The 25,610-nt window shown below is 42.4% G+C and overlaps 1 protein-coding gene, 1 non-coding gene and 1 pseudogene across 2 annotated transcripts; 2 read left to right on the forward strand and 1 right to left on the reverse strand.

Annotated features, from left to right (window-relative positions):
* Window positions 1–11,328: 11,328 nt before the first annotated feature.
* On the forward strand, window positions 11,329–13,965 carry LOC110703532 (probable DNA-directed RNA polymerase). Its single transcript, XM_021881328.1, has one exon. It carries the CDS (start codon window positions 11,329–11,331, stop codon window positions 13,963–13,965), a length of 2,637 nt encoding a protein of 878 aa, XP_021737020.1.
* Window positions 13,965–16,282, forward strand: LOC110703533 (annotated as a pseudogene).
* Window positions 16,283–19,878: 3,596 nt separating this feature from the next.
* Window positions 19,879–19,952, reverse strand: TRNAF-GAA. Its single transcript has one exon. It is a non-coding gene; the product is annotated as a tRNA-Phe (tRNA).
* Between the last annotated feature and the right edge of the window lie 5,658 nt (window positions 19,953–25,610).

Below are 25,610 nucleotides of genomic sequence, written 5' to 3' on the forward strand. Positions count from 1 at the left end.
CATCCTCCCTATGCCTAAACCCCCATTAACCTTTGGTTGGCAAACCTGCTCCCACTTAACAAGATGGGGCTTCTTCTTCTCATTCGTAGACCCCCAGATAAAAGATCTACTGTGAGCTTCAATCTCTTCACAAGTCAATGTTGGCAGCTTAACCGTTTGCATTGTATACGTGGGTAGGGCCGAATCACCCTTACTCAGTCAGTCATTTCGGCCCGCCAAGGAAAGCTGGTTGATTTTCCATCCACTCAATCTATCCCGAACTCTATCAACAATATATTTCTAATTTCGGTAACTCGCTCATGGAGTAATGGAACACCAAGATACTTGCCTAGGTTAGATGTAAGAGAGAACCCAAACTCCCTACTAATGGCTTGCTTATTCCTCTCCTTTAATTACTATATGCGAGTGGTTCCTACCGCTCCTCTCCCTATGGTCGAGCGTCTTCAAACCTTGATTCTCCTTTACAGGTACTCAAAAGTCTCATTCGACAGCTGTTACAGTCCTTCCCTTCCTCTCCCTGTCGATAACTTCGTACCGCAACTAAAGGCTCGTTAGCTATAGGCTTGAGCTCAGTGACTTGTAGCAAACGTAAGCTTTGGAAGTTTAGTTTACTTGTAGCAAGCGCAGAGTAACATCGTACCTCAGTGATTACATCTGATTGATCTCCAGCCAAAGCTAGCCAGAAAGGAGAGGTATGAAATTACTTACTTGTTAGAGGAGATTTCACCTTTGATTCTTTCTTAAGGCCGGGCTTAGAAGGAGTTTTCAGGTCAGAATGTGTATGATTGTCTTACCACTCATGACGCCAGCATAGTGCTTTTCTCCTATGTTCTAATAAGCGGTAAGAGAGAATCACTCTCTCCCAAGGAGGTTAGACAACGACTCTATGCTAGCAGAGCGTGAAGCGCACAGCATAAACACAAACAGAGAAAATCGGTTAATAGCAAACCGAGGTACGATATTAGCTAGCCTCAGCAGTGCTTACCCTGTGTGCGCACTCTAATCTACATGATGCCAAAGACTGGAGAGTTCAACTAACTCACAATACGTTATCGTAGGCAGCTTTGCACACCTGCGGACCGCTTTCGCGGGAGTGCCCGGTTGGGCGCTGACTTACGAGACTGGCTAATCCAGTCGTGGCTAAACCGAGAACCAAAGATGATAACTCATCACTTCACTACTAGCTTCCTTTCCACTAGCAGCAGCAATAAGTATCTCATCAAGGCCTGGTCCAGTACGACTGCATTCCACCCATAAGTGAATAGGCAAAACACCAAGCACAGCTGCAGTTGTAAACTGCCAACTGTATTGATGACTGCAACGATTGACAGACAATATGGTCAGTAGATAAGGTGTCTTGGAGAGATTTCCATCTCCAAGGCGCCCACCCCACCTTTGAAGGCAAGAGTCCTACAATGAGACATCAAAGCAGAACAAGTGCGCTGATCACAGGCGGTTACAAATGTGGTCAGTATAACTGCCAATGCTCAGGTCGTAACCTGTGACGCAAGTTAGAACCTGTGACAATTGGATGAGATGTAGAAAGTCTACAAATCATACGCAACATTGGCAACCCCGTACCGGCTCAATGAGCACTAGGAACCAACATTCCTTCTTTGTCTGCTCCCTAACGCCTAAATAAAGTTAGAAGCGAGTCGCACGGAATGCTCTTTTCTAGACGTGAGGCATTGCAGTCCTCAAATCGGCCACGAGGGCACTAATAACGTGTCGCTTAATGCTTCTATCTTGTACAAGCAGATGCATCATCATTATTAGTACCTTGTAGGCTTATTGAAAACTGCAAGACCAGCACCAGTCGCTAGAGCTGAGAGCAAGCCTCTCACTCAGGTCTCCTTACCAAATAATTGGCAACCTAACTGCGATAGTCGGGAAGACTTACTTTCTCTCTTTCTACGTTATTTTACCTCGCTCTCATCATCTTACGATGAAAAGCAGGTGAAGTCATTGCGCTCTGGCAGTATGTCTTTGAAGTTTCAATAGTGAACGGACTGTGAAGTATTCAAAAAAGAAAAGAAAGGTGTAGTCGATGTCCTCTTTCAGAGTGAACCCCTTGGCGACAAGCCATATTTTTTCAGCAGTCTTGGTCGGAACTCTTTGTATTAAATTGTTCGGTCTTCTTTCTTGACGGGAAGATTGCCGAGTAATGTGAATTAGACTTTCCTTGTCTTAATCCCAAAAGTGGATCATCTCCTGAGAAATTCTTTGATTCGTTCGAGCAAGGCTTGTGTAGTCTGTGCGGAGCAAGCCGGAACTGGCTTCGTGACTACTGGGACTGTAGCCTCAGTAAAGAAGAGACGTAAGTTTTCACTCCTATTTACCTTGGTTATCATAGGACAGAATCTATGACTGACCCTTATACCAGCTGTAATCGAACAAGACGTCTACCTGCATATCCATGGTATCCGCTGCTAGCTTGAGTAAGTTTCTTACCATGAAACCGGAGCAGGAAAAGTTTGGTGCAGGTCTCATGGTATCACTTTGGCTCGGTGAACATGTAGTGCCTTACTTGTCTATCCTCCTTCCTCGGATTCAATATCCACCGCGAATCCTTATCCTGGCATCTATCTAAGGTAGCTAAATCCCTTACAACTTCGAGAACAAGACTCAAGCCAGAGGTTTTTTCGCTAGAATTTGTCATCAACGCCGAACAAGAGATCACAGTCGAGAAGATAGAGGGGGCTTACTATACTTTATATTGATTGTTGTAAAGAATTTCTTCTTCTTAATCCATCCGCGCTGTCCCACCTACGTGAAAGTAAAACAACCGAAAGACAGAAAAAATCTAGCAAAGGTACGAAGTGACTCACTGAGTGGAAGACTTCCTTTAAGACAGTTCAAGCAAAGCAAGGTAAGGCAGCAATGGACCCTCTTCTTTCTCGTTCTAAAAAATGAATTTAGGAAAACCCTTTGTCGGTTCAGGAGGTAAGGTATAGTAATTCTTCGTCTTTTGCTTGTCTTGGAAGCCGCAGGCGATGCCTTCTTGCTTGTGTAGTTGGCCTTGCCTGCTTTGTGTGGAAGTGCGTAAAGTAGGCTCAGCTTCTTTGGTAGTAGGTGCGATATTGAAGGAGTTCAGGGCTAAGGACTGGAGCTTTATTCCCACTCCCAGTAGAGTAGTCTGTCTTCAGTAGTTCGCTTGGAAAGTCGTTTTTCGTAAGCAGGAGCGTAGCGCTTCGCGGGTAAAGGGGCAGGATTAGCTTCTTCCCTTTATAGTGGCTTCTGTCATTTTCACAGAAAAAGAGAAATTCCCCCTATCTCTACTTCTGCTAACGAACGCTAGAATTGGGATATCGAGAAAGAGGGTAGACCGTAGAAGGTTCAACAAAGAAAAGCAAGTACATTCGAGCATTCGATTCAGGCCCTGCAAGCCACGAAGCGAGAGCAGCTGCCAAGGAAAAGTTTAGAGGGACTCGTTGAATGAAATCTTATATAATAGATTTGCCAATGATCTCATTAACAGAAGCAAAAGGTCATAGACCAAAGAAAGGGGACGGGCTATATCCCACTATGAACGAAAAGATGCACAAGCTAGATCCATTATCCAATCCCTTGACTTGAACCTTAACTTATACAATCTGTATAGTTAGAATTCATGTCCGAACCCGGAACTAGGCATTGATTCCCATCTCGGTCAATCAATCGGCCCTCCTAGTAAGAAGAACAGCTAGCAGCGGAGAAGATCCCAACAACGGCTATTTGAACACCGCTTACTGTACCAGCGGTTGCTGATTCAATTGGCTTAGATTCAATAGCTGCCGAGTCGATAACCGGATTCTTCAGTACTGATACAAAAGCTCACTCATTCCGGAATGGTCGAGGAGATTCATGAGAGGCAAGAGCAGGAACCACAGCTTGACTGGAAAGACGAAAGGCGGAAAAAGGCTCTTTAACCCACTAACTCTTAAAACCAGAGAAAGAAATAAGGCTGGCTGTCCTAACGAGGAATGGCACTTCACTGACTTAATCCCTTAGAGCACCTTGTAACATTAAGAGATTTGATACCCCGCACCTATGCACAAAGGAAATCTCTCACACACTACCAGACGCCTAAGAATAAGGAATCAGTAGAGACTGACGTCTAGCCGCTTTTTATCATATCTGCAGAGATAGTCGCTGCCTTTACCGATTAGCTACGTGAGCGCTCCTCATAGAACAAGAAGAACAACGAGGGGGGGTACTCCCCCCAGTGGAAAGACTGCGGATAGGGCTCAAATACCAGAATCAAGATCCAAGGCCTTCCCCCTCCCCTGATTCTATTCAGGACAGGCGAACCAGAAGGTCTAGTCAGAGCCGCCAGGTTTGGAACAAAACAGTCTCGCCGAAATCAGGAACAAGGGATAAGCACCGTAAGGAATTCGATTTCGATAACATCACGCGGATAGAAGGGACATAACAAAAGAGGAAGTGAGACAGGGCTTAATAAAAAACTTCTCGTCTATTGCCCTTGTAGTTGCAGAGGAGAATCCTCGGTATCTTTTCTTTTGGCCCTGCAAATAAGCCTTCACTTAACAGAGTGGCTAGGGATTTTCTTTAAGTAGCGCCTCCTTCCTTTCCTTTCGCATTTCTTCTCGACCAGGACGGGTGAAATGAAATGCTCTAATCTAAGCCCGATCGGGGGATATAGGCATAAACTCTCAATTCGACGTCTACTCTTTCTCTTATCAAACTCATTCACATTCATGAGCAGCTGCTTTGGAACAGAAAGAAGCTACCACGCCACGGATTCCCCGATCAAGCTTGCATCCGCGCAAGTACGAGAAAAGCTTGATAGAGTGTTCAATAGCTGGATCAACCGGACTTTTGATATGGATTGGATGCTGAATCCACGTCTTTCGGCAGATGGAAGTCTTTGCGGAGAAGCTAGCAGAATTTTGAAGTTTTCCGCCTGTTAATACCTTCGGTCCTGCATTTCATCGGTATTGTATTGCTGCTACCTAAGTAAGATGTCATAGGCCTAAGAATAAGCGCTTGAGGCCGAATCCTTGGATAGGTTTGGAAGTGGAAAAAGACTAGAAGCGAATTCCACAACGGGTTCTCTCAACAGATGAATTCAACCCTGCTTAAAAGACCGAAAAAGGGCTATTGAGCCCTGAGTTCAACCGTTGAATTGAAGAGATTATAGCCTTAGACCCAGTTCAGTTTGATGGAACCACAAGGAAGTCTACACGAACAGTGGCAAAAGCAGCCTTATTCAAAAGATATGCTTTGCTTGTTAGCCTTTCACAAACCTGATAGGTAGGCCTGGATGCATATGGTAACTTTGAGTCAAAATCAACCTATCTCATTGCTGCTAATCAAATACAAAGGGATAAGCCCGATGGTGATAAGAACTTTGTTTGGAGGCCAAAACACAAAGAAAAAGGCAGGTTTTTTTTATTTGCCTGCTGACCTTTTCTAGGCCTCCTTCCCGCGGAACTGGATTGTCGATATCGACCGAATTTGTACTAACTGAAGAAGAAAAAAGATCTTTTTTCTGCAACACTGCCTCTGTTTGAGGCGCCCTATCATTGCGTTTCCTGCTGATCTTATTCAGACTCCGAGTGATTCCCTATTCCATTTTTTTCTTTTTTTTATATGAAAATGGCAGCTTACTAGACAACGCAGAAGGTTTATTCTTTCCATAGATGCCCGATTCGTTTCCTATATACGCTTCCGTTCCATCCGACTACATTGAACTCCTACTAAAAAAGCGCGTAAGGGGCCACCCACCCTCTCTCCCTTACCCTCTCACTCCCTAAGGAATGAGAGGCCACATCTAACTCTGGAAAAAACTTTCATACATAAGGTCATTTTTTTCCTATGGATTCCTCCAACCCAATGAAGAAAAGAGTATAAGGAATTCTTTCTATATAAATATTCATACAAAAAGCAAAATGGTCAAAGCATATCTTACTGAATAATCTGACTGAATGAGGAAGAGCTCCTTATGTAGTTTCACTTTACCACCATCTGAAATGCGCGAAACTTCGATTGGCGGAAGCCAGTCCATGAAGATTCTCCCTTTTCTTACGCGAAATTCCCCTCTTTCGGTAAGCATCCAGTATCTCATCAAATGAACATTTCTCTAAGCTTATCCTGTAGGATATACGTCGTTTGAAAGCTGCTTCAAGGATCCAACGAATAGCTAAGGTTTGTTGACGATCCCTGGCTACAATCCCGGGGACATCATAAATAGTACCTGCTACTCTTACTTTTTCTACTTTGCATATAGGCTTTATATTCTCTACGGCGTCAACCATAAGTTTGATTACATCGCCTTCAGTTCGAGCTGGGCGATGAAAAGTTTTATAAACAATAGCACGAACCTTCGTTCTTTTACCAACTTTCATGTGAAAGTTGACCAATTTCTTGATCAATTGTTTTTGCTCACTATCTAAGCCCCCCATATAACTGAGAATTTCCGAGCAATTGGAAGCAGCTCCGGCACCCGTTGATTTTGCACCTTCTAACATAACAGAGTCGATCATTCTCCTAACGCTTTTTCATTCACGGTTTTATGTTCGTCATTCTTTGTCGATTCTTCCCCTCTTATATCTTATATATATTATATGATTAATGATTCTTTTCGAACAAACTGGACGAGGGGATGATCCGGACCCAGTTCTATTTTCATATCACTGATGATCTCATAATCAGTCCCCACCTTCGGGACTCGCTGTTGGACAAGTCCCGAAACTGTTTTTAAGTTGAGCTGATTCTTCAAGAGGAGTCCGGCTTCCGCCTGGAGGTAATGCCATATGCTAAGATGCTAAGACCGGATAAGCATGACAGTTACTTTGCATTCAATAGCAGCTCCTTCTGTCCTCACAGTGTCCTTTTCACGTGCACGTGGATATCGTAACTCTTGATCGGACTGGAAGGGACACTGGCTTCATTCCTATCCCAAGAGCGAGTAAGGATCCAAGGCAAGGTGACGAAGGTAAGAGGGAAAGTGCTAAGACCTTTAATGCCCCATCTAGGGAGATAAAAGGACTTAGAGCCTTTCTTTTTTCCCATGGTCTTATCTTAGAAATCCTTAGAATCAAAGATCAGGTTATTTCCTGGCTGCAGAAAGGTTGAAGGTCAAGGGATGGACTGTTTCTTTGCCGAGATAATACCCTGAGCCCTCACTGAGCTCGATTGTTAGAATTGCTTTCCCAAGAGAATAGAGGTTAAAGAGCGGCCAGAGTGACTAGGAACGTCTCTCTCTGATAGATCAAGTAGCCATTACGAGAGAAGCAGAGGGATCCGAGGTACTCCTCCTGGGAAGTACTACTTCTTTGTAAGAATCGCTAGATCCAGTTGCAGTGCGACTAACTCACTTCATCATCTTGATACCTTACTTAACCACGGTACAAGATTATATGGTTTTGGAACCAATACAGATAAGTATTTATGATCTTCCTAATCAGAAGAAGAAGAGGCGTCGGGTTACTCTCAGAGTTTCTTCTTCTAAGAGAGATCGTAAGAAGACTGAAATCTCTACCCTTTTAAACTTCATTCATCAAATAAAAAGGATGCCCATATTGCAATGAGTGTAGTAGACGGGATGCGTCTTCTAAAAGACGCTCCTATATACACAGTTCACGATAACTTTATAACAACAGCTGAATATAGCTATATGTTACCAAAGATTTATTACGGCGTCTTTCGTAACATGGGCCCTCCACTTTCAATCATCAACGAGTTCATCTATATGAATGTTTTTGAACATAGTTCTAATGAACCTTTCACTACCAGTAAGGTAATATCAAAAGAGAGGCTGAAAACAGCCTTAGAGGCTAATGTACCAGAGAGCATAAAAAAGAACAAGAAGATGATGGCAACTTGGAATGAAAGGATCTCGGGTATACTGACCGCTTAGTTTTATGGCAAATGGCAGTTCTTGTTGATTCTCTATTTATACTGTGGATAGTCGATTTTTTAGAGCGAGCGCGAATCTTTGCGGGATTCAACAAACAATTCATCAGTTGTTGAATCATCCAATTTTGCTGATTCAACTTACTCTTCTCAGGAAGCTCCTAATCTCACTGGCAGTTGAATCATGTCATTTAGGTGATTGATTCCACTTACATCAGTGTATGTAATACGAATACTAACATCACAGGTATGTAGTCGCTAAAGCGAAGCTTTTGGAAGGAAGGTTGACTATTTTGTAGGGCTGCTCTCTTCTGCGTCGACTGCTATGTGCTAAAGGCTGCGGAATAAGAGCGGTAAGGCTTTCTGGATTCACCCCATCTTCTTTTCTGGGCCTTGAATATTAAGCCCAATCTGTGGTTTTGTCATACAATAAGATAAAATTTGTTTGGACTCGTTAGGGTTGGCCCATTACCTTGAGTGAGGCCTAACGTGTACACCTCTTGTTGTGATCTTATCCACTGATGGGTCTTGCTCTAAGCCCACTATCCTAATAGGTCCCTCTTGTGTCGGGTTAAGGCTCCACCTCATGTTGGGTTAAGGGCTTAGTTGAACCCAATTTCTTCACTTGTAGTCTAGGGCTTTGCTTGGCATTGGGCTTCGTTGCTTTCCTGGTCTTGGATTGAACCTAAACCAAAGTCTATAGGCTGAATTAGGAGAATGGAAACCTATTGGTTCTGCAGAGCTAAGCCGGTAAGCAAGAAAGGAAACTGACCGGGAAGTGCTATTCACTCTTCCTAAAAAGCTTTTTTGTCCTGGCATTCAAGACTGGCATGTACAGTGAGAAGTGCGCAAGACCGGAAAGACTGCTAACACCGGTTAGTTCTTTGCTCTCTGTCAATCAATATCAATAATGGAACTGGCTTGCTAACAGAATCTGTAACAGGATAGCTTTCAAAATATTACAAACTTGAAATAGCTTAACTGTCGCAATTAGCTTCCCTGACTTGCTTTGCTAGCTTCTACTTTAATGCAGAACTCCCAATAGCAGGAATTACACTCGATGGATTGGTGAAAGAACCCGGCTTTCTAGCTTGACCTTTACTCTTCACACGAAAGCTTTCGGGACGAAGTGACTCAAACAAAGCAAAGCGAAGAGGTTCTTTAGCGTAGGCTAGTCAATTTACTTGGAGTAGCTTTCCCGCTGCCCTCCCAGTTGAAGTCATAAGGTAAGCAAGCCTCTCTAGTGAGAGTTCTTACATTGAGAGTAAACTTACTCCTATGATAGTGCTAGGTCCTTCTATTCCTAATCCCTCTGTCGATAAGCTGCTAGGCAGCATCCCCGGAAGGACCTATGCGTGAAGGTAGTTTAGGAATGGGGTTGGGCAAGAAGCTCGATGCAGGGAGTCCCTATAATCTTTTAGATCGATCGGGGCTTTGCTTTGCTCCAACACTTAAGCTTTCACCCAAGGTATTTGGCTACTCAGCTTGAAGCAGGAACAGAGAGAAGGCTCCAATCCAGCGTTCTTTAGAAAGTTTGGGATATAATATAGGGTCAATAAGGATCATTTACCCCTGAAGAAGTTTCCTTTAACACTCAACGGTCAGTTTGTGTTGCAAGGAGATGAGGAACTTTACTACGAGTTCCCGGAACCATGGTGTGACCCACGGACCAAGGTTCGAAGACCTGGGTTGGAGATTTTCTTTGCTGAAGCAAGAGATCCGGAATTGATCAAGACCTGGTTTAAGGAAAAACGGGAAGTTCCCGCAGAAGACGAAGATTGGGTGAAGCACTTATGTTATGGTGTTCTCCGCAAGATGTTTCAGTTTGCCGATCCCGAAGAGCGAGGTTTCGATCCGACAGCCTTAATGATACCTCCCTCGGACCACGTTTCCCATGATTGGAGCGTGGAGTGCAAGATGGATAACGGATCCTTGAATTTTTAATTATTCCTCGGAAACCGCCCAAAAATCTTTCCCACCTCTCTAAACCATTCCTCTAACTCATTCGATGGATACGATACCGATAAATAAATCGTCATCCAGCCTCTCCTCATTGCATACTGAATCCGATATCTCTGATTCAGAAACTTCCAATCCTGATCTAACACCAGAACCTATTTTCATTCAAAACATTGAACCTGAACATTCTGCATTATCTGATGATGAATTGTCTGATGCACCTAGGACATGCATGTCTCCAGTAGAAGAGTCAGTCATTGTAAATATAGAGTCAGATAGTGATGTAAAAGAAGTCCATGTAGGGTCCTCATTGTCTCATGATGAACAGTCCTCATTCATTGCATTACTGAAAGAGTATGTAGATAGCTACGTCCAGAATTTCTACTACACTCAACAGGCAGCCAGTCTTCTTCTCACATCCCATATTACATAAGGTCAATCAATAGAAGAAAGCTGATATGATATAAGGCAGAGGACGGTGACGGTAAGAGTGATGATACCTAAAACTAGGCGAACTTACTTCGGAAACTTAAACGAATCAATTCCCACTTGATCCATTCTTCTGACTGCGCTAGCATCATCGGATACGGCAACAGAGATTCTTCCAACTTCGCTCTCAGAGGCGGGCTTGTAGACTATTGAATTCAAAATCATCATCATCGCCTTTTTTATTTCATTCGTATTTCGAGGTTTTACGCTTAATGGTTAAAAGGTGTAAAAGTAATGGGTGCGGGAGCGGCTATTGGTATTGAAACTCTTTACTGGTATGGTCGAACGACCCGCAGATGTAGGGATGAGTTGTCACCCGAACTGCGTAACCAAAGCGATCCCTTGTTGGCGTAAGGTAGGTGTAGGTCCGATTCACCTATGTCAGTTCGAACCAGACGGATCGTTCGTTCGTGATGCTATTCAGGATGGTACTATTCTTCCTTCTTATGTTCCTACAGAGGTGCAATTGGTGGATATCTTCACCAAACCGTACCCTTTAGAGAAAGAAGCGGGTCTCTGATAGTAGCCCTATCAACTAGTTATTTCTCTAGAATCTGCTATAGGATGTCTCGTTTCTGTATCTAACAGATAGGACAATATCAGTGGGATAGGTTATAGCATAACCAGCGAAGCCATACTCTGGTTGTACGAAATTAATGCTTCAACGCGGATTTCCTCTCATAACCAGGGTAGATATAGTAGAAATGGCTTCTATTCTTACTGATACCCTTGAGATCTTGCGATAGCTATCCTACACAATGATCATATCAGATCTATTGTTAGACTACGCAAAATTGAAGAGGGATGATAGTCCAGGGTAGAGACACAACAATAGTTGGAAAATCAAACCCACTTATAGCAGAATTCTTTAATTGAAAAAAAAAAAAATGGAAGGAATATAGAGCGCGTGTTGGTAAAGAACACACCGAAAATAGCTTGAAGGACTTACAAAATGAGATAGAAAATCTTTGTTTATCATACGAAGAGAAATCTGTCTATCAATGTCAGCCTGGGCTGATGAAGATGTTCATTAACAGCGAATTACCTAGTGCTAAAGAGTATCTTCAAGGTAAATTTAAAGTGGATAAGAGTAGTGATACACCTTCAAGGATTAAGATCATCCCTAAATCAAATGATGATAATGCAAATGATGATAATGCAAAAGGTTATAAGAATATACTTTCTCCTGAAGATATGGAGATGCTTTCTGTTTTTGGACCTTATACCATTGAATGGATTTTAATTAATGTTTTAAGTAGTTTGTTCAGCATTGAAAGTAGTGTAAGGTGTGCTAGTGTTATCGAAAGGATTGAATCTCTGGTTCGTCATAACGGTAATAAAATGATGGAAAAAGCTGCCAATAAAAAGAAATCAAAAAATCTTATAAGTTATCCTTTTGGTACTGCTTTGATCGAATTTTTGATTGAACGAGGTCTGATAGACCTTAAGGTTTTGGATACTTCAGTTAAAAATAATACCGATGTAAAAAAAAAGAAGGGTTATCACTATCGTTCCAGCGGTGTCTACGTTGAGTGTAAATTCGACACTTCTCTTCTTCCAATAAAACTCCATCTACCAATGGTGTATAAGCCCAAACAATGGGGAATTGTTGAATCAAAAAGCGATAATTCCCGATTATTGAGCATATTTTGTTTATCGGGTGGGTACTTAAATAGTACAGAAACGAATGAGGGGTACAATCTTTTATCATCGGGGGACTTATCGAATTTCTTTCTTTTTTTTGGTAATAAAAATGACAAAAACACCCATTCCAAGGCTCATAACCTTTGCGAAGTTATGAATAAACTGCAAAATCAAAAATTTCTAATTAATGAAGACTATCTCAATTTTATTGAAAGAAACGATGATTTATTGGTTTCTCGTGGGTTTCTGATGCCGGAATTTCTTCTCAAAATTAATACCAATGAAATAATTGATAGAGTACGACGGGTGTACCTGGAAGAGAGTCAAAGTTTTCATAACTCCGTAAGCTTAGAAGCTGTCATGCAGATTTTGTATACTAACATCCAACGAGCTCGTTATGAGCGAACCATTCTAGAAATGGCCTCAGCCTACGCTGGTTATACATTTTATATACCGGCATTTCTTGACTTCCGTGGTCGAATCTATCGTAGTGGAATCTTGCATTTCCACGAGCGTGATCTCGCACGGAGTCTTATTCTCTTTGATGCTAAAGAATTTATAAATAATTCTCAGTTTGTACTAGCACCTCATGTAATACAGGAAATGCTTTATTATTATCGAGCTGCTGGTGGGTTCCATTATAAGTCTTTCTCGACAAACCCTATTGATTCGGCTAACATGTTTTTTACAGATGTAGAAAAATGTGTTATTGAGGAGGTGGGTGATATTCAAAAAGACTCTTGTAGAGAGGATGGTTTTTGTTATGATTCTGCTATTGTTATCACAAGCGCTAAAGCTAAAAACCCTTTTCAGTGGATGATGTTTTTGTGGGGTATTTTTAATAAATCAGAAGATTCTAATTTTATATGCGGAGTGCCTATTACCCAAGATGCTTCGGCTAGTGCCTACCAAATAATGGCTTATTTGCTGTTGAATGAACCTATGGCTAAAAGAACGAATCTTATAACCGACCCTGAGAAGCCAGACTCCATAGCTGATGTTTATTCTGTTATTATGGATGATTTAAAGTCCTTCCTTAATAAGGAAGATCTTCCTGATTCCGTCAAAGAATTATACAATGAGTATATTGATCGCAAATTGGTAAAAAGTATTTTTATGCCTATTATCTACGGAAAGACTGAAATGAGTACGGCGGGTAATATTAAAGCGGCGTTGAAGCCGTACTTTTATCCCGCTTACAAAGAAAGCGCTGTGTTGGCCTCCCTCTGCTTCAAGTTTTGGAGGGAATATTACAAGGAAATGGATCATTTGATCCGTTTGATTCGCCTTATAGGTTGGTTTGCTTCTACCTGCGATAGCCATGTTGTCTACGATACTCAATTCTTTTCCACCTGCCAGGATTTTTTGGTTAAGGATTCCCATATCATTTGGGTTTATGACAAAATAAGAAAGAAGAAACGTATGGTTACTCTTAGACTCTCTTCTGACAAGAGAGATCGTAAGAAGACTGAAGTGTCTACTTTCGTGAATTTCATCCATCAAAAAGATGCTTTAATAGCTATGAAGGTGGTTTTAAATATGCAAGGTCTAAATGCTCCTATTTACACCGTACATGAGAATTTTATTAGTAATGTCTACTTTTGCCAACTCTTACCGCGAATATACCAGACTGTATTTACAAGCCTGGGTCCACCCCTGAGATTCATTAATAATTTTTTTAATTCTAATATTATTAGACTCGCTTTACAGAATGGTCTTGATAAAAACAAACTTGGGGTGAATATCGAACAATTCCCCTATATAGTTTTAACTGAAGAGTGTATAGATACTTTATTTAATTGTATTTTACCTGAAACCTTTAAAAACAAGAAAGAGAAGCTTAAAGTGTGGAATGCCAACGTCTCTCGTTTTAAAACGTACTACTTTGGCTATGTGCGCACTGTGTGCTGTGAGGATCCAAGGAGTGGCTCTGTGGATATGAAATGGGATAATCATGAGATTAAATGGGAGCAATTTATGAGTAAGATCGACGGGCAGTATTGTGTGCATTATTAATGAGTATGATTATACCTGTGGGCTTCCAACAGCGGCAAAAGGATTGTTTGTCGTTGTTGATGACGCGGATAGAGAAATCCGCGGTTCGCAATCCACATCCTGGTTTGATCATTTCTCGTCATTCATTCCGTTCTCCTTTCCCCACTTTTGGGGAGGTTGGTTTTATTACATTGTGTATTATGGATTTGCTTATACTGTATACTTATCCTTCCATTGGATCTTACGCAAAATTCACTACCATTGTGAATATGAAGATATGGCGCGGTGATGAGATTGGATTTGCACTTGGAAGGGCAATCCCTTTAACCTACGATGATGGGAGCCTTATTCCTATGGGATATGTATATTCACGTATTCTTAGTATGGTTCAACTTAATTGCGAGAAGTATGAATCGGGTGTAGTGACTGGCGTCACCCTTCGAACCTTTGTGGAAGGGAAAGTCTAAAATAAGACATCTCTTTCATTAGAGGATAGGGTGAAATACATTCTGGAAAGCCAGAATTCTGCTAGCGAGTTAAAGGATGAGGATATAGAGCCTATAACTCCTCGTGTTGTTGGGCGGCGTAATCGAACGTACCCAAAGCATTTAACATCGCTGAAAAACCGTGCAAAAGGTATGAAACCTTTCTTGGTAGCCGATATTGAGACAATCACCCTCAATACAGATAAATCTAGTGATTTAGATGAATCCCAGAAAAGTTTTAAGGAAATCAATGATGAAATTGATTTGCATTATCCTTATGCTGCAGGTGTCATGATTGTTCGTCCTTATGTTCCTATTAATGATTGTAATGTGGATTATTACTACAGTTCTGATTATCCTGATAATAGATTCCCTACCCAAAAGGAAAGAAGTGATATGTTACTATCGAACTTGATTTTCCGAATGATCTCTCTTATTAGACAAAATCCTGATATTCAGACCGTCTACTTCCACAACTTGTCAAAATTCGATGGAGTTTTCATTCTGAAACACTTCATTGTGTGTCATAAAGAATATAAGAGATATGAAGTAAAACCTCTTATAAGAAACCGTCAAATATTGGAAATTGTTGTCTATTACAAAAAGCGTGTGTTATTCAGGTTCCGAGACTCCCTTACTTGACTTCCGGGTAGTCTCGACGATCTAGCAAAGAATCTATGCCCTGAGTTAGGAAATAAAGGTACCTTTGACCATGGATCTATTAATTTAGAGAACCTAAAGGAAGATAAAAAGAAAGAAGAAGTGATCAAATATATGAAGCAGGACATTCGACTCCTTGGAGGTGTCATGCAAAAAGCCCAAAGCATATATTGGGAGCTCTTCAAGGTGGACATTGTGGATTGGATCACTGTATCCTCAGTGGCGCTTGGTATCTTTCGTATGAATTTCTACAACGAGGAGCTTTGCTATATTCATATCCCAAATCGGAATGAAGATTCCTTCATTCGAAGGGGGTACTATGGTGGTCATACCGACGCATATATCCCAAAAGGTGAAAACCTGTACTACTACGATGTGAACTCTCTCTATCCTTTTATAATGAAAGAGTATCATATACCTGGAGGTAAGCCTGTGTGGGTTTCTAATTTAAATAATACGGATTTAGATAGCATCTATGGCTTTATTGAGGCTTACGTAGAATGTCCTGATTCTATTGAGAGACCCTTCCTTCCCTATCGAAAAAATAAAGAGACGGGACTTCTCTTCCCAACCGGGAAATGGAATGGTGTATACTATAGCGAGGAGTTCAAATATGCAAGAAAGCTTGGGTATACTATAATCCCATTAAGAGGGTACCTTTTCCAGAAGACGGAAAGTCCTTTCATAGGGTATGTTAGCTCGCTCTTTAATAATCGATTACAGGCAAAGAAAGATGGTAATAATGCTATGTCCTTTGTGTACAAACTCCTTATGAATTCGCTTTACGGAAGGTTTGGTATTAATCCCAAAAGCATGAAGACTATTATCGGTGATATCAATGAATACAATTCTAGGATGCGGCATGAATCATGGATAGACGGTCATCTACTTGCAGAGAATAAATATCTTATTATTTCTCACACTAATATAGACAATACGATTGATCGATGGGATCCTCCAAATATAGATAAGAATTCTAAAGATTTGATGTCTATTAATACAGATAGTAATCTTAATGAAGAGATAATGAGACTATATATCGATGAAGATAGTGAGGGTAGTAACCTTAAATTAGAAGAGAATACAAAGACAGACGAGAAGAAGCCTGATACCTAAGACAGAGAAGGGATGTAATACCATCTGAATAATGAGCAATAGTAGCTGTTACGTGTTTCGTTTTCCCTAACGCTTCGCATAAGCGATTACATACCAAAAGGTTTAAGCGACTTCATACCTTACTGTAACAAGTAAGTCAAATATACCTTGCTCTCTTGAGTAAGCAAGTCAACTACCTTTAGATCCAGTAGCTTACTAAGGCATCCGTTGATCCTGAACCACCTATGAGATAGGCCTGCCTGTGCCTTCAGGCGAGAAAGAAAGATAGGTTTTCAATTTATTAGGAAAGTGATAGTTCTCTTGCAGAGAGAGAGAGTTCCTGGGAGTTGGAGTCTCCAGACGAGTGTCTCTCAAGTGGAGAGATTTTCTTACTCGACCAATAGGGAAGGGATAGGATAAGGCAAGTAAGTTATTACGCTTAGGAAAGTTCCCCGCCATTCATTAAAAAAGGGACTATTCTGTTGAAGTCCTAAAGACATCCAGTGCCAATGCAGCGGAGAGTGCCCTTTTCCTTCCTTCTCTTGTAACCGCGGTTTTAGGAAGAGGGGCAGTTGACATACACCTAGTTTCCAGTCATGGAGGGATAGTCTATCTAGTTGAAGTTTTAGTTCCAGTAGTCTAGCTATCCTGTTAGAGGTCGTCTAATGGGAGTCGGGCTATGGGCTCTTCAAAAGATCTAGCTTTACTTATCAGCTAATTAAATGAATTCCTTGCCAATCCCAGGGTCAGCAAGACAAGAAGCAAATGCTCAAATGAAGAATGAAAAGAAGCTTTAGCGAGCCAATTACATTGCCTTGACCTTAAGAAGAATTTGAAAGATTTGAAGGAGAGGAAGCATTGAACTGAAAGGAAACCTCTGAGAACAAAAAAACATATTGAAATAGAAAGTTAAATAGAAAGAGGGGTATCTCCAGTAGGAGGAAAAGGAGAATTTCTTGTCCCAAGTATCGGGCATAACCCACTTATGGAAGGGCCTGCCAGTTTAAGATGTTTTCTTATTTATAGCTATAGCCTCTTTACTCATTATAAGAGAAGTCTTACCCGCACAATCCTATGGCGAGCTAGGTTTACGGGACCCCCTTAGCCAGAAAAGAGAGGCAATGAAATTCCTCATATCTTTCATTCGAGGCTGAGGATTTCATGTCTGGTATGACTTAACTGCCTATTCCTAAAGGGAAGTTTTGAACATCTTTTTTCTTTCGGGTCATAGGTCATTTCTGATATCGTACAAAAGGTAGTTTACTTACTTAGTGCTTGCAAAGCATTAAGGTTGTTTACATGCTTACATGCTTGCATTATGGGGGAAAAGCAAGAAAAAAGTACATATATCAATTCTGATACCCTTTAGAGTAGATGTAATAAAATCTCAAGAAGGTATTAATCTAAATCATCATTCAGATTTTCTTATTGTCTATCTATTATGGGGTGTTCAGTTGATATAGGTTGATATTGAATCATCTCCTATTTTCAGACAAACCACTCAGTGCTAGCAGCTCCGATCCCTTACTTCCCAGCTTGATTCATTCGCTGTGGCTAGACAATTTGTTGGGGCCAATGCTAGATCGTAATAGGCTGACCAGACACAGCAGTAGCATAACCAACCAGAGACAGCAGTAGCCTAACGAACCATCAGTATGAGCAAATGATCAGTATGAGCAACTTCAGTATGAAGAAAGCTCAAGTATGAATAAAGTTCAACATAAATAGTATGAGCAAATTATCAGTCTGATACCCTATAAAGACCCACCTTCCCTTTGCCTTAGAACGATATGAACATGCCCTTAAACTTTCCCTTCCTTCCTTCGAGGGTAAGGGCATGTCCAGCGGCTAAAACAAAGCTGAAAACACTTCGTTGAGCTGTCTTTCTTCATTAAAGTCAGATAGTTGATCGAGAAAGCACCGCATCAAAAGGGCTACATCGAGTTCTATACCATGATCTGGGAACCATGAAGACAGCCCGCCACTGGAACTTGCTCTCGCTCCGCTCGTTCCCACCTGCCTTCTCCCCACTAGAGTGAGAGTCACTCTAGCAGGAACCTCACAAACCTTTTCGGTCTGTTACTAGTATGTTAGGTTTTTTCGGTCACGGAGCCGGAAAAACCGGTATCGGGATCTTTACAAAAAGCTTTCTAACGTCTTTTTTGTTTTAGCTGCGAGCAATCCACGTTTGTGATCTCGTATATTTCGATTTTCCGGCATCTTACTGACCCTCATCTTTTTGCAAAAAGCCGCTCCACGGTAGTAAAGTCTCATCTTGTGTGTTGGCTGAAGTGACAATAGTTACATTGAACCCTCGAATATGTTCGAAGATCTCAAAATGATCTTCTAGTTCCGGGGAGAATTCGCAAAACTCCGTTTCCATCGAGAATTGAATGGAGTTTTCCCGTATTTCCACCAGAGAATCTAAGAGAGACATTACTGTCGAGAGCTCCCTGCATAGGTTTGAATAGATTCGGCTTTTCTCCCGCCCCTCTTCTCGGCTTTTTTTTAGAAAATATAACCTATTTTCTTCCTCAGCCCCTGCAAAATAGGAGTCGACAGCCCTCTCCATATTGTGAGGATCCTCCACGGGGATCCCCTGCTCCTGAAGAAATTGTTGCATCAATGAAACAATTTCCCCCTTTAGGGCTCGGGCCCTTGGAGAGCAGGCGAAATCTTCCGGAAATGGAGTTTCGGGCCCGTGCCGGGGCCTCTTCCGTAGTCTTTCCTCCCCTGATGGACCACCTGGCTGCCCATCGGCATCGTCAGGAACAAAAGATGGATCCCCCAAGGGTCCCGGTGGTGTACTGGACCCCCCGGGCACTCCCCCCGAACTAGCCGGCAAATGCTCCGGGGCTTGGGCAGGGGCAGCCACAGGGGCTTGGGCAGAAGCCTCCCCTTCGGGAAAGAGGGACTCTAGATTTGGATTTTCCGCCATCATGGTAGAATAATCCTCCCCTGGCGAGTTAGGGGGGGAAGGAAGAGGAAGCGGCTGCCCTAGAACCCCCAAGACCCCCAAGAAGGAGCAGAGGCACATCGCAAAGGTAGCATGTAAGTATATCCGCCCACAAAAAAGAATTATACCTCCGACAATAAATAGAAACAAGTAAACCGCGAAAAAGAGCCCTTTACCATACCGAACCCTTAACCTATGAGAGTCAATTCTAAAGAGAAAACAAAAGAAAAAAAAGACTAATAAAAGTAAAATCAGAGTTTTACCCGATAGAAAACCCAATACTTCTGATCCTAGAAAACGTCCGAAAAAACCAGCTACGGAACTACCAAGCAAGGGCAAAAAGACGATAAGTAAATACATAATTTCGAGTGTGATCAAACAACCAAAAATCAGACAATGACAGAGCGGCGAGTGATAGATTGATCGACGTCCGAAGAAGGCTCGACCAAAGAAATAAGTCACAAACACCGAGAGCCCTAGAAAGTTAAGAAAGAAGTCTAATCATCTTTTACCATTAATGAAAAATGTGCTTTTTTTCGTCAGCCTTATAGCCTACGGGTCTGTGCACATCAGCCCATCACATCAAGGTGACAGGATTCGAACCTATGGCCCTCTGTACCCAAAACAGATGCGCTGACCAGACTGCGCTACACCTCGTTTCACCCTCCGAAGCATATAGATCTACCCGATCGATCAAGACTCGAACCGAACTCGCTCATCCTTTTTGGACCCTTCGCCCGCTTAGAAGTGGATTCGAACCACTGACACAAGGATTTTCAGTCCTTTGCTCTAACCAGCTGAGCTACCTGAACCACTTTCCTAAAGTCTGTTTTCTTCATCGAAAAGCGCCCTACACTTTATTCTTAAGTAAGAATAAAGAGAAAAGCCCTTTAAGTTTCAGTTAAGGGCCTTTTCGCTTGTTCGTAAAGCTTTCGAGCAGCTCTTTCAACTGCCGCCTAATCTCCCAACATGCTCAAGAACCGAGAGCCGTCCAGGTACCTACCGGCCGGAGGGAGCTTGCTTATAGAAAGAAGATAGGCCGGTCAAAAAAACAAGGCGCAACGGGCTCTCTGCTCCTAGTCACTAAGTAGTGCTATTAAGTCCTCCGGGGGACTGGACTCCACCAAGGGGTTCGGTTCTTTCTCTCACGTAATTTCGCCCGCTCGTTCCACTTCCGTGCCGGAGGAAATGGGATTCGAACCCATGATACAATCTTCTTGTATGTCGATTTAGCAAACCAATGCCTTAAGCCACTCAGCCATACCTCCAAGTTGTTGATCGGAATTTTATGTGCGGTAGCCCGAAGGGCTATCTGATCCGATCAACTGCCTAAGCCGTAGCGCGCTAGCACGCGTACTCTTCCTCCATGAGCGAGATTCTCTCCAGAAACCAGAAAAAAGGAACTGCCTTAGCATCCACCACCAAAATCTGCCACTCGTTGGGCGACGCCTTCTTTTCTATGAACACTCTACCACTGAATGATGAAGCCGGTCTCCGCCCCCGACCTGATTAGGAGAGAACACAGGGTTAAGCCAAGCCCTTACCCGCTTTCATTCATATCTCTTATTATTACTAGTAAGAAAAAAGAGATAGCCGGGGGAACTGGACTGTGACTCTTCTATTACATTACGGAAAAGTCCATTCTCGTCATGATCGATCCACGTCCTACCGTAGTGCCCGGAGAACCGGGCTTGCTTAGCTTAGAAAGCTAGCTTACTAAGGTAATGCCAATTCACTTAGAAGATAGAGTATGGAGAAGGCTTTTTTCGTTGATTGCACGAGCTAGCCTGCAAGTCTTCCGCTGACTAATCTCCCATCGGTAGAAAGCCCAACCGGTAACCAAAAGAAGCAAGCCGGCTTCGGTAGTGGTAGTAGCTTCAAAGGAATTGGTAGTATGTCTTGAATAGGAAAGCTTTCATAATGTATGAACTCAACCCATGTTCAAGAGCTTGAACAATGAAGTGAAAGGCTTGACTTTAGAACAATCAATCGAACGGCTAAGGCCAAGGTAAGGGCCTGTTCATAATCCCTATTCAAATTACTTGCTTGACTGATTAAGGTGGCTTTCCTCTTGTTGCAGTCACTGTGGCTCTTGCTTGAGCCGGGAAGTAAAGAAGGCACAGAGGTGAGAAGTGTTTAGATTATAGATACGAAGGTACAAAGTGGATTTCTCATGGCCCCCCCAATGAATCCTTTTTATGCTATACGAGCATAAACAAGAACCATTTATTTAGAAGACCCGCAGGTCGAGGTAGTTTCTACTTGCTTACTTCTTAGAGTAAGGGAGAACTGCTTTGATTCATTTTCCACGCATAAAAGGGTTGTAATAGCTAAAGCTATGCTTTTGGAAAGCGGTCCCTTACCTTGTGACCTCTATTTCCTTCCCGTAATCGAACCTTCCACAGAAAGCAGCTCGCACTCGGTAATAAGACTTTAACATGGATTCTTTCCCATCGACTGGACCTTTCACAGGGACCAGGACGAATAGGGAACGGGAACTACTCTTTTCGTTTCGGGATTGGAGTAGGTAAGGGCAGCGGGACCAGCAAAGCAAGATGAACAATCGGACCAAGCAAGCTATTAAGCCAACTAACAAAGCCACAAGCTACAGGCAGGATCCTTTGTTAGCTCTACGATTAAGGAGTACGTCACCTTCCTTTAGTAAACTAACCTCGTCGTATGTTGAGTTTTACTATACTAAATGAGTTGGCCTATTTGAGTCTTTCCTTTCTTTTTCACTATAGGAATCGACACAAGCACAACACAAGCAAAGAGGGAAAGAAGCAATCTAAACCATTTAGGATAGAATGGCTCGCCACTGAATAGCAAAGAAAGGAAACTCTTTCTTTGCCTCTGGTTAAGCCCCTTCTTACGTAGGACATCGCAAGCTCCTCGCCTTCCGCCAGAAAGCAAGGGCGGCAAGATATGAAGCAGGCCATGAAATAGGTATAATAAGAATTTAGAAAGCCCTATATAAGATATATAATAAATAGGGCCTTTAACAGAGACCAAGGCAAGTAAGCCCGAAGTAGCGTAAGATGAAAGGCACAAAGCTTGACCTTAGAGGTCGGGAAAGGATTTGCTTCTATCTTTCTCATGCTGCTCGACCGTCGGAAGAGGGTGTTTGGAGCTTTCCTGCTTGTGAGTGAGGTTAGAGCGCTAACTAGACCCATTGGATTCTACTTTTCTTTGACTTAACTCTCTCCCCCGATCCGGATTTTGTGCTCTATGAGTGATCAACCGTATCCCTTTGAGTAGTTAAAAAGCAGTGGGCCCATCTTCTTACTTAACGAGTTTGTGCCCCTTCTCTTGGTTTTCTATTCAAGGCTGTTAGCTCGACTTATCCTATTAGAACTTTACCTTACGTCGTAGCATCAGTGGAGCTCCTGGCTGAGGGTTACGTTCTGAGAATTCGACTAAGGGAGGCTCTCAATAGGTTGGAGGTTCATTCTCACCGATAAGGAGAGAGTCAGCGGCTGGTGCCAACGCATAAGTACTCTCTTCTTTTAAGTAGTGCTCCTACCTTAGGGAGAGGAATATCAACCAACAAAGTAGGGGCTTTGGGTCTATAGACCTAGATCAAAGGGATAGAAGGTTACCTAAGTCGACAGGGATGAAGGACTCGGCTGCTAATGCTAAGGATAGGGTTTAGGCTAGAGGTGCAAGGGAAAGGGGAGAGAGAATATCCCGGCTAGAAAAAGCCGATTCATACCATTCCTCGGGCTGACTTAACTCAGCAACTCTTAACTAAAGAATAACTCTAGCAACTGGTGCCCTCAGGGTGGATATCTCAAATCCAAAGAGCAACAAAGAAACTATCTAGCTCTAATAAGAGTTCGGCCTTACCAAAGTAAAGAGATTGGGCTCCTATAGTCATAGTCTCCGTATTATCCTCTGAAAGGCAATTTGAAAGGTCAGAAGGAGCTCCCCCATAAGAGAGAGGAATGAAAGGAAGTAGCTCTAAGAGGAAGTACTTTCTATTCCTCTACTACTAGTAGCAGCTCCAACCTAGAGTCAAACTGGTCTTGAAGGAGCGAGTGGAGTATACGAAACGAGTTGAACTCAGCAAGAGTTGGTTCAGTTCCTATTGATCGTAAGACAGTAAAGTAAGGAATTAACAGCTGAAAGGCGCCAACTAAACTTCTCTCACAGAGGAGTGAATTAAGGGAGAGGAACTAGAGTCACCAACTCGACAGACCCCACTCAACCTTCTTCCTTATCTGTTCGCCTATCTGTTACCTAAAGCATTGATGAGGAAAGCTAGTTTTAGTACTTTTTTTTTAAAGGTAGAACATCGGATCTGCCAACGAGGAAGTTGTTGTTCATATTCCATTCCTGCATCTATATTTCTTGAGATTCTGGATATGCGAGATTCACTTATCATTAAAGAGTAGGCGAGCAAAGTAAGTAACTGCTTAAAGAGCAGGAAATACAGCAAGCGGTTCGCCTTGATCCTTGTGATTGCCAGAGAAAGCTTTCGACTACATCAATGCTCCTTGATAAATGTGAACATACATACTCTCGCCTCCTGTCCCAGGAAGGCCACTTCTACTATACATCTCCACCACGTAGAATGCGCTTGGAGCCATCCTTGTAATCAGAATTAACATCTTCATCTTTACGAACATTGAGTATATTCATAACAATTACTAAAAATTGACCTTCTAATAAATGTTATGACACTTAAAGAGAAAGGACCTAATTAGCTCACACTCCAGAGGCTCATTAGCTACTTAGCTAGAAGCTTCCTAACTACTAGCATCTGATGATGATTCCGATCATAGCTTAGACTCTTCTTCTTTCGCTGTCTTCTTTGGAATTTCTGCTTGCTCCGACCGTAGCCCTATTCTAAAAGAATCGAGGGCCCGAAGGAGAAGAAGAAAGAGGTTTGGAAGGAATCCTGAACCTGTGGTGGCGTCCTTGTGCTAATCGGTCTCTGAAAGAAGGAGCCGATTCTTCCACAAGGAAAGTAGCCAGTCTCTCAATCAGAATCAGGAATTCAAGCCGTAAGGGCTTTGGCTTTCTAGAGCGTTAGAGTCTTCTGGTCCTCGTGTGGCTCCATCTGAAATAAGTATCGAAGGGAGAAGAAGGAATGAGAGACTACGAATGCGGCTTACCTCGACCCCAGAACGTGAGTTTTTGTTACCCCAACAAAACAATTCCTTTATGATGGATAGTGGTCTAAGCCGGCTGTTAGTGCACCTTCTCTTTCGCAGCGAAGTAATCCCCTTCTCCTCTACTCGGGATAAGGGCTGAAGATGGAGTTTCTGTTCTTTCAGGTTTAGCACCATAGGCTAAGTCCGCTAGTCTTGCATTCATTCCTCAGGTGAAGTTAGTTGGTGGAATATCCCTACCCCCAAAACAAAAGAATAAGACAACTATCCTTGAGGTCATTGTAGCGGCCTTTGCTTCGGGTTCAATCGTATCAGCGCCTTCGCAGCCTGCCTGAAGCCTTGAAGATAGATCATTTTGGTTGCTTGTTGATTGATTCGGCGTAACGAGTGATAGAAATACCTTACGAGGGTTTAAGGAAAGCAGTTCGTTCAGTTCAACTTTGTATTCAATCGGGCAAGCTTTCACATATTATGATTTTGACTCTCTATTTGAGCATTCCCACTTCAAAGATGAGGAAGATTCTCCTTATTTTTTATGCCTCGCCGAGGGATTTTCCCAGCTCTAGCTACAGAACAAGAAGCGAATTAGCTTAGCTCTCGAAACAACCGGCGAAGGAGAAAGTTGTCCGTCAACGGGTCAATTCATTGCTTTAGGTAGGCTCTACTTGTAATTGAAATATCAGAAGGGACAACGGGGTAGAAAGTAGTGGGCATGTTCACTCGGTCGATAGAGACCAGAGGAGTCTAGAGAGTCCGAGGCCTCGGTCTTTCTTACATTCTTCTTTTTCACCTCCAATCCAATCAATCCACTTGTCTACTTGCTTATCGGTATTCGTTGCCATCCTCTTCTCTTAGAGGTTTAACTGCAACAACATAAGCTTCAACAGGAAAGCGGAAAAGCAGCGACTTTTAAAGAGTGGAACCTCCTTTTCTAACCGCAGCTTCAGATCTCGGAGACTCCGATCAAAGACTGAAAAGCAAGAAAGAGATGCTCTAAGCTTGATACATTCAATTAGAACTCCCCCTCCCTGACTTCCTATTGCTACAAGATTTGGTAGCGCACAAGAGTAGGAGCTTGATCCGTGCTGGTAGTTCCGGGTCTTAGAAGACGCCTTTCTTTCATTTCTATAGTTGAACATGGATTCTCGATAACTAGCTTGCCTAAGTTTCTTTGGCCTATATCTTCCGGTCTTTCTCTAAATAGCTTAGCTTAAACTTCAAAGCCCCTTATTCTATTTCTATCCACTACGATGGAATCCGTGAAGTGCTAGAAGTGGAGGGAAGGCCTAGTGAATCTAGCACTATGGTGGAATCTAAGTGTAAGATATTGTTCCACGGTTGGAAAACTAGCTCCTA

This window comes from Chenopodium quinoa, unplaced genomic scaffold, assembly GCF_001683475.1.
Source record: "Chenopodium quinoa cultivar QQ74 unplaced genomic scaffold, ASM168347v1, whole genome shotgun sequence".
NCBI lineage: Eukaryota > Viridiplantae > Streptophyta > Magnoliopsida > Caryophyllales > Amaranthaceae > Chenopodium > Chenopodium quinoa.

What these genes read in the sequence shown, in the direction of transcription:
- LOC110703532 (XM_021881328.1), top strand. Translation starts at nt 11,329, where the DNA reads ATGTTCATTAACAGCGAATTACCTAGTGCTAAAGAGTATCTTCAAGGT.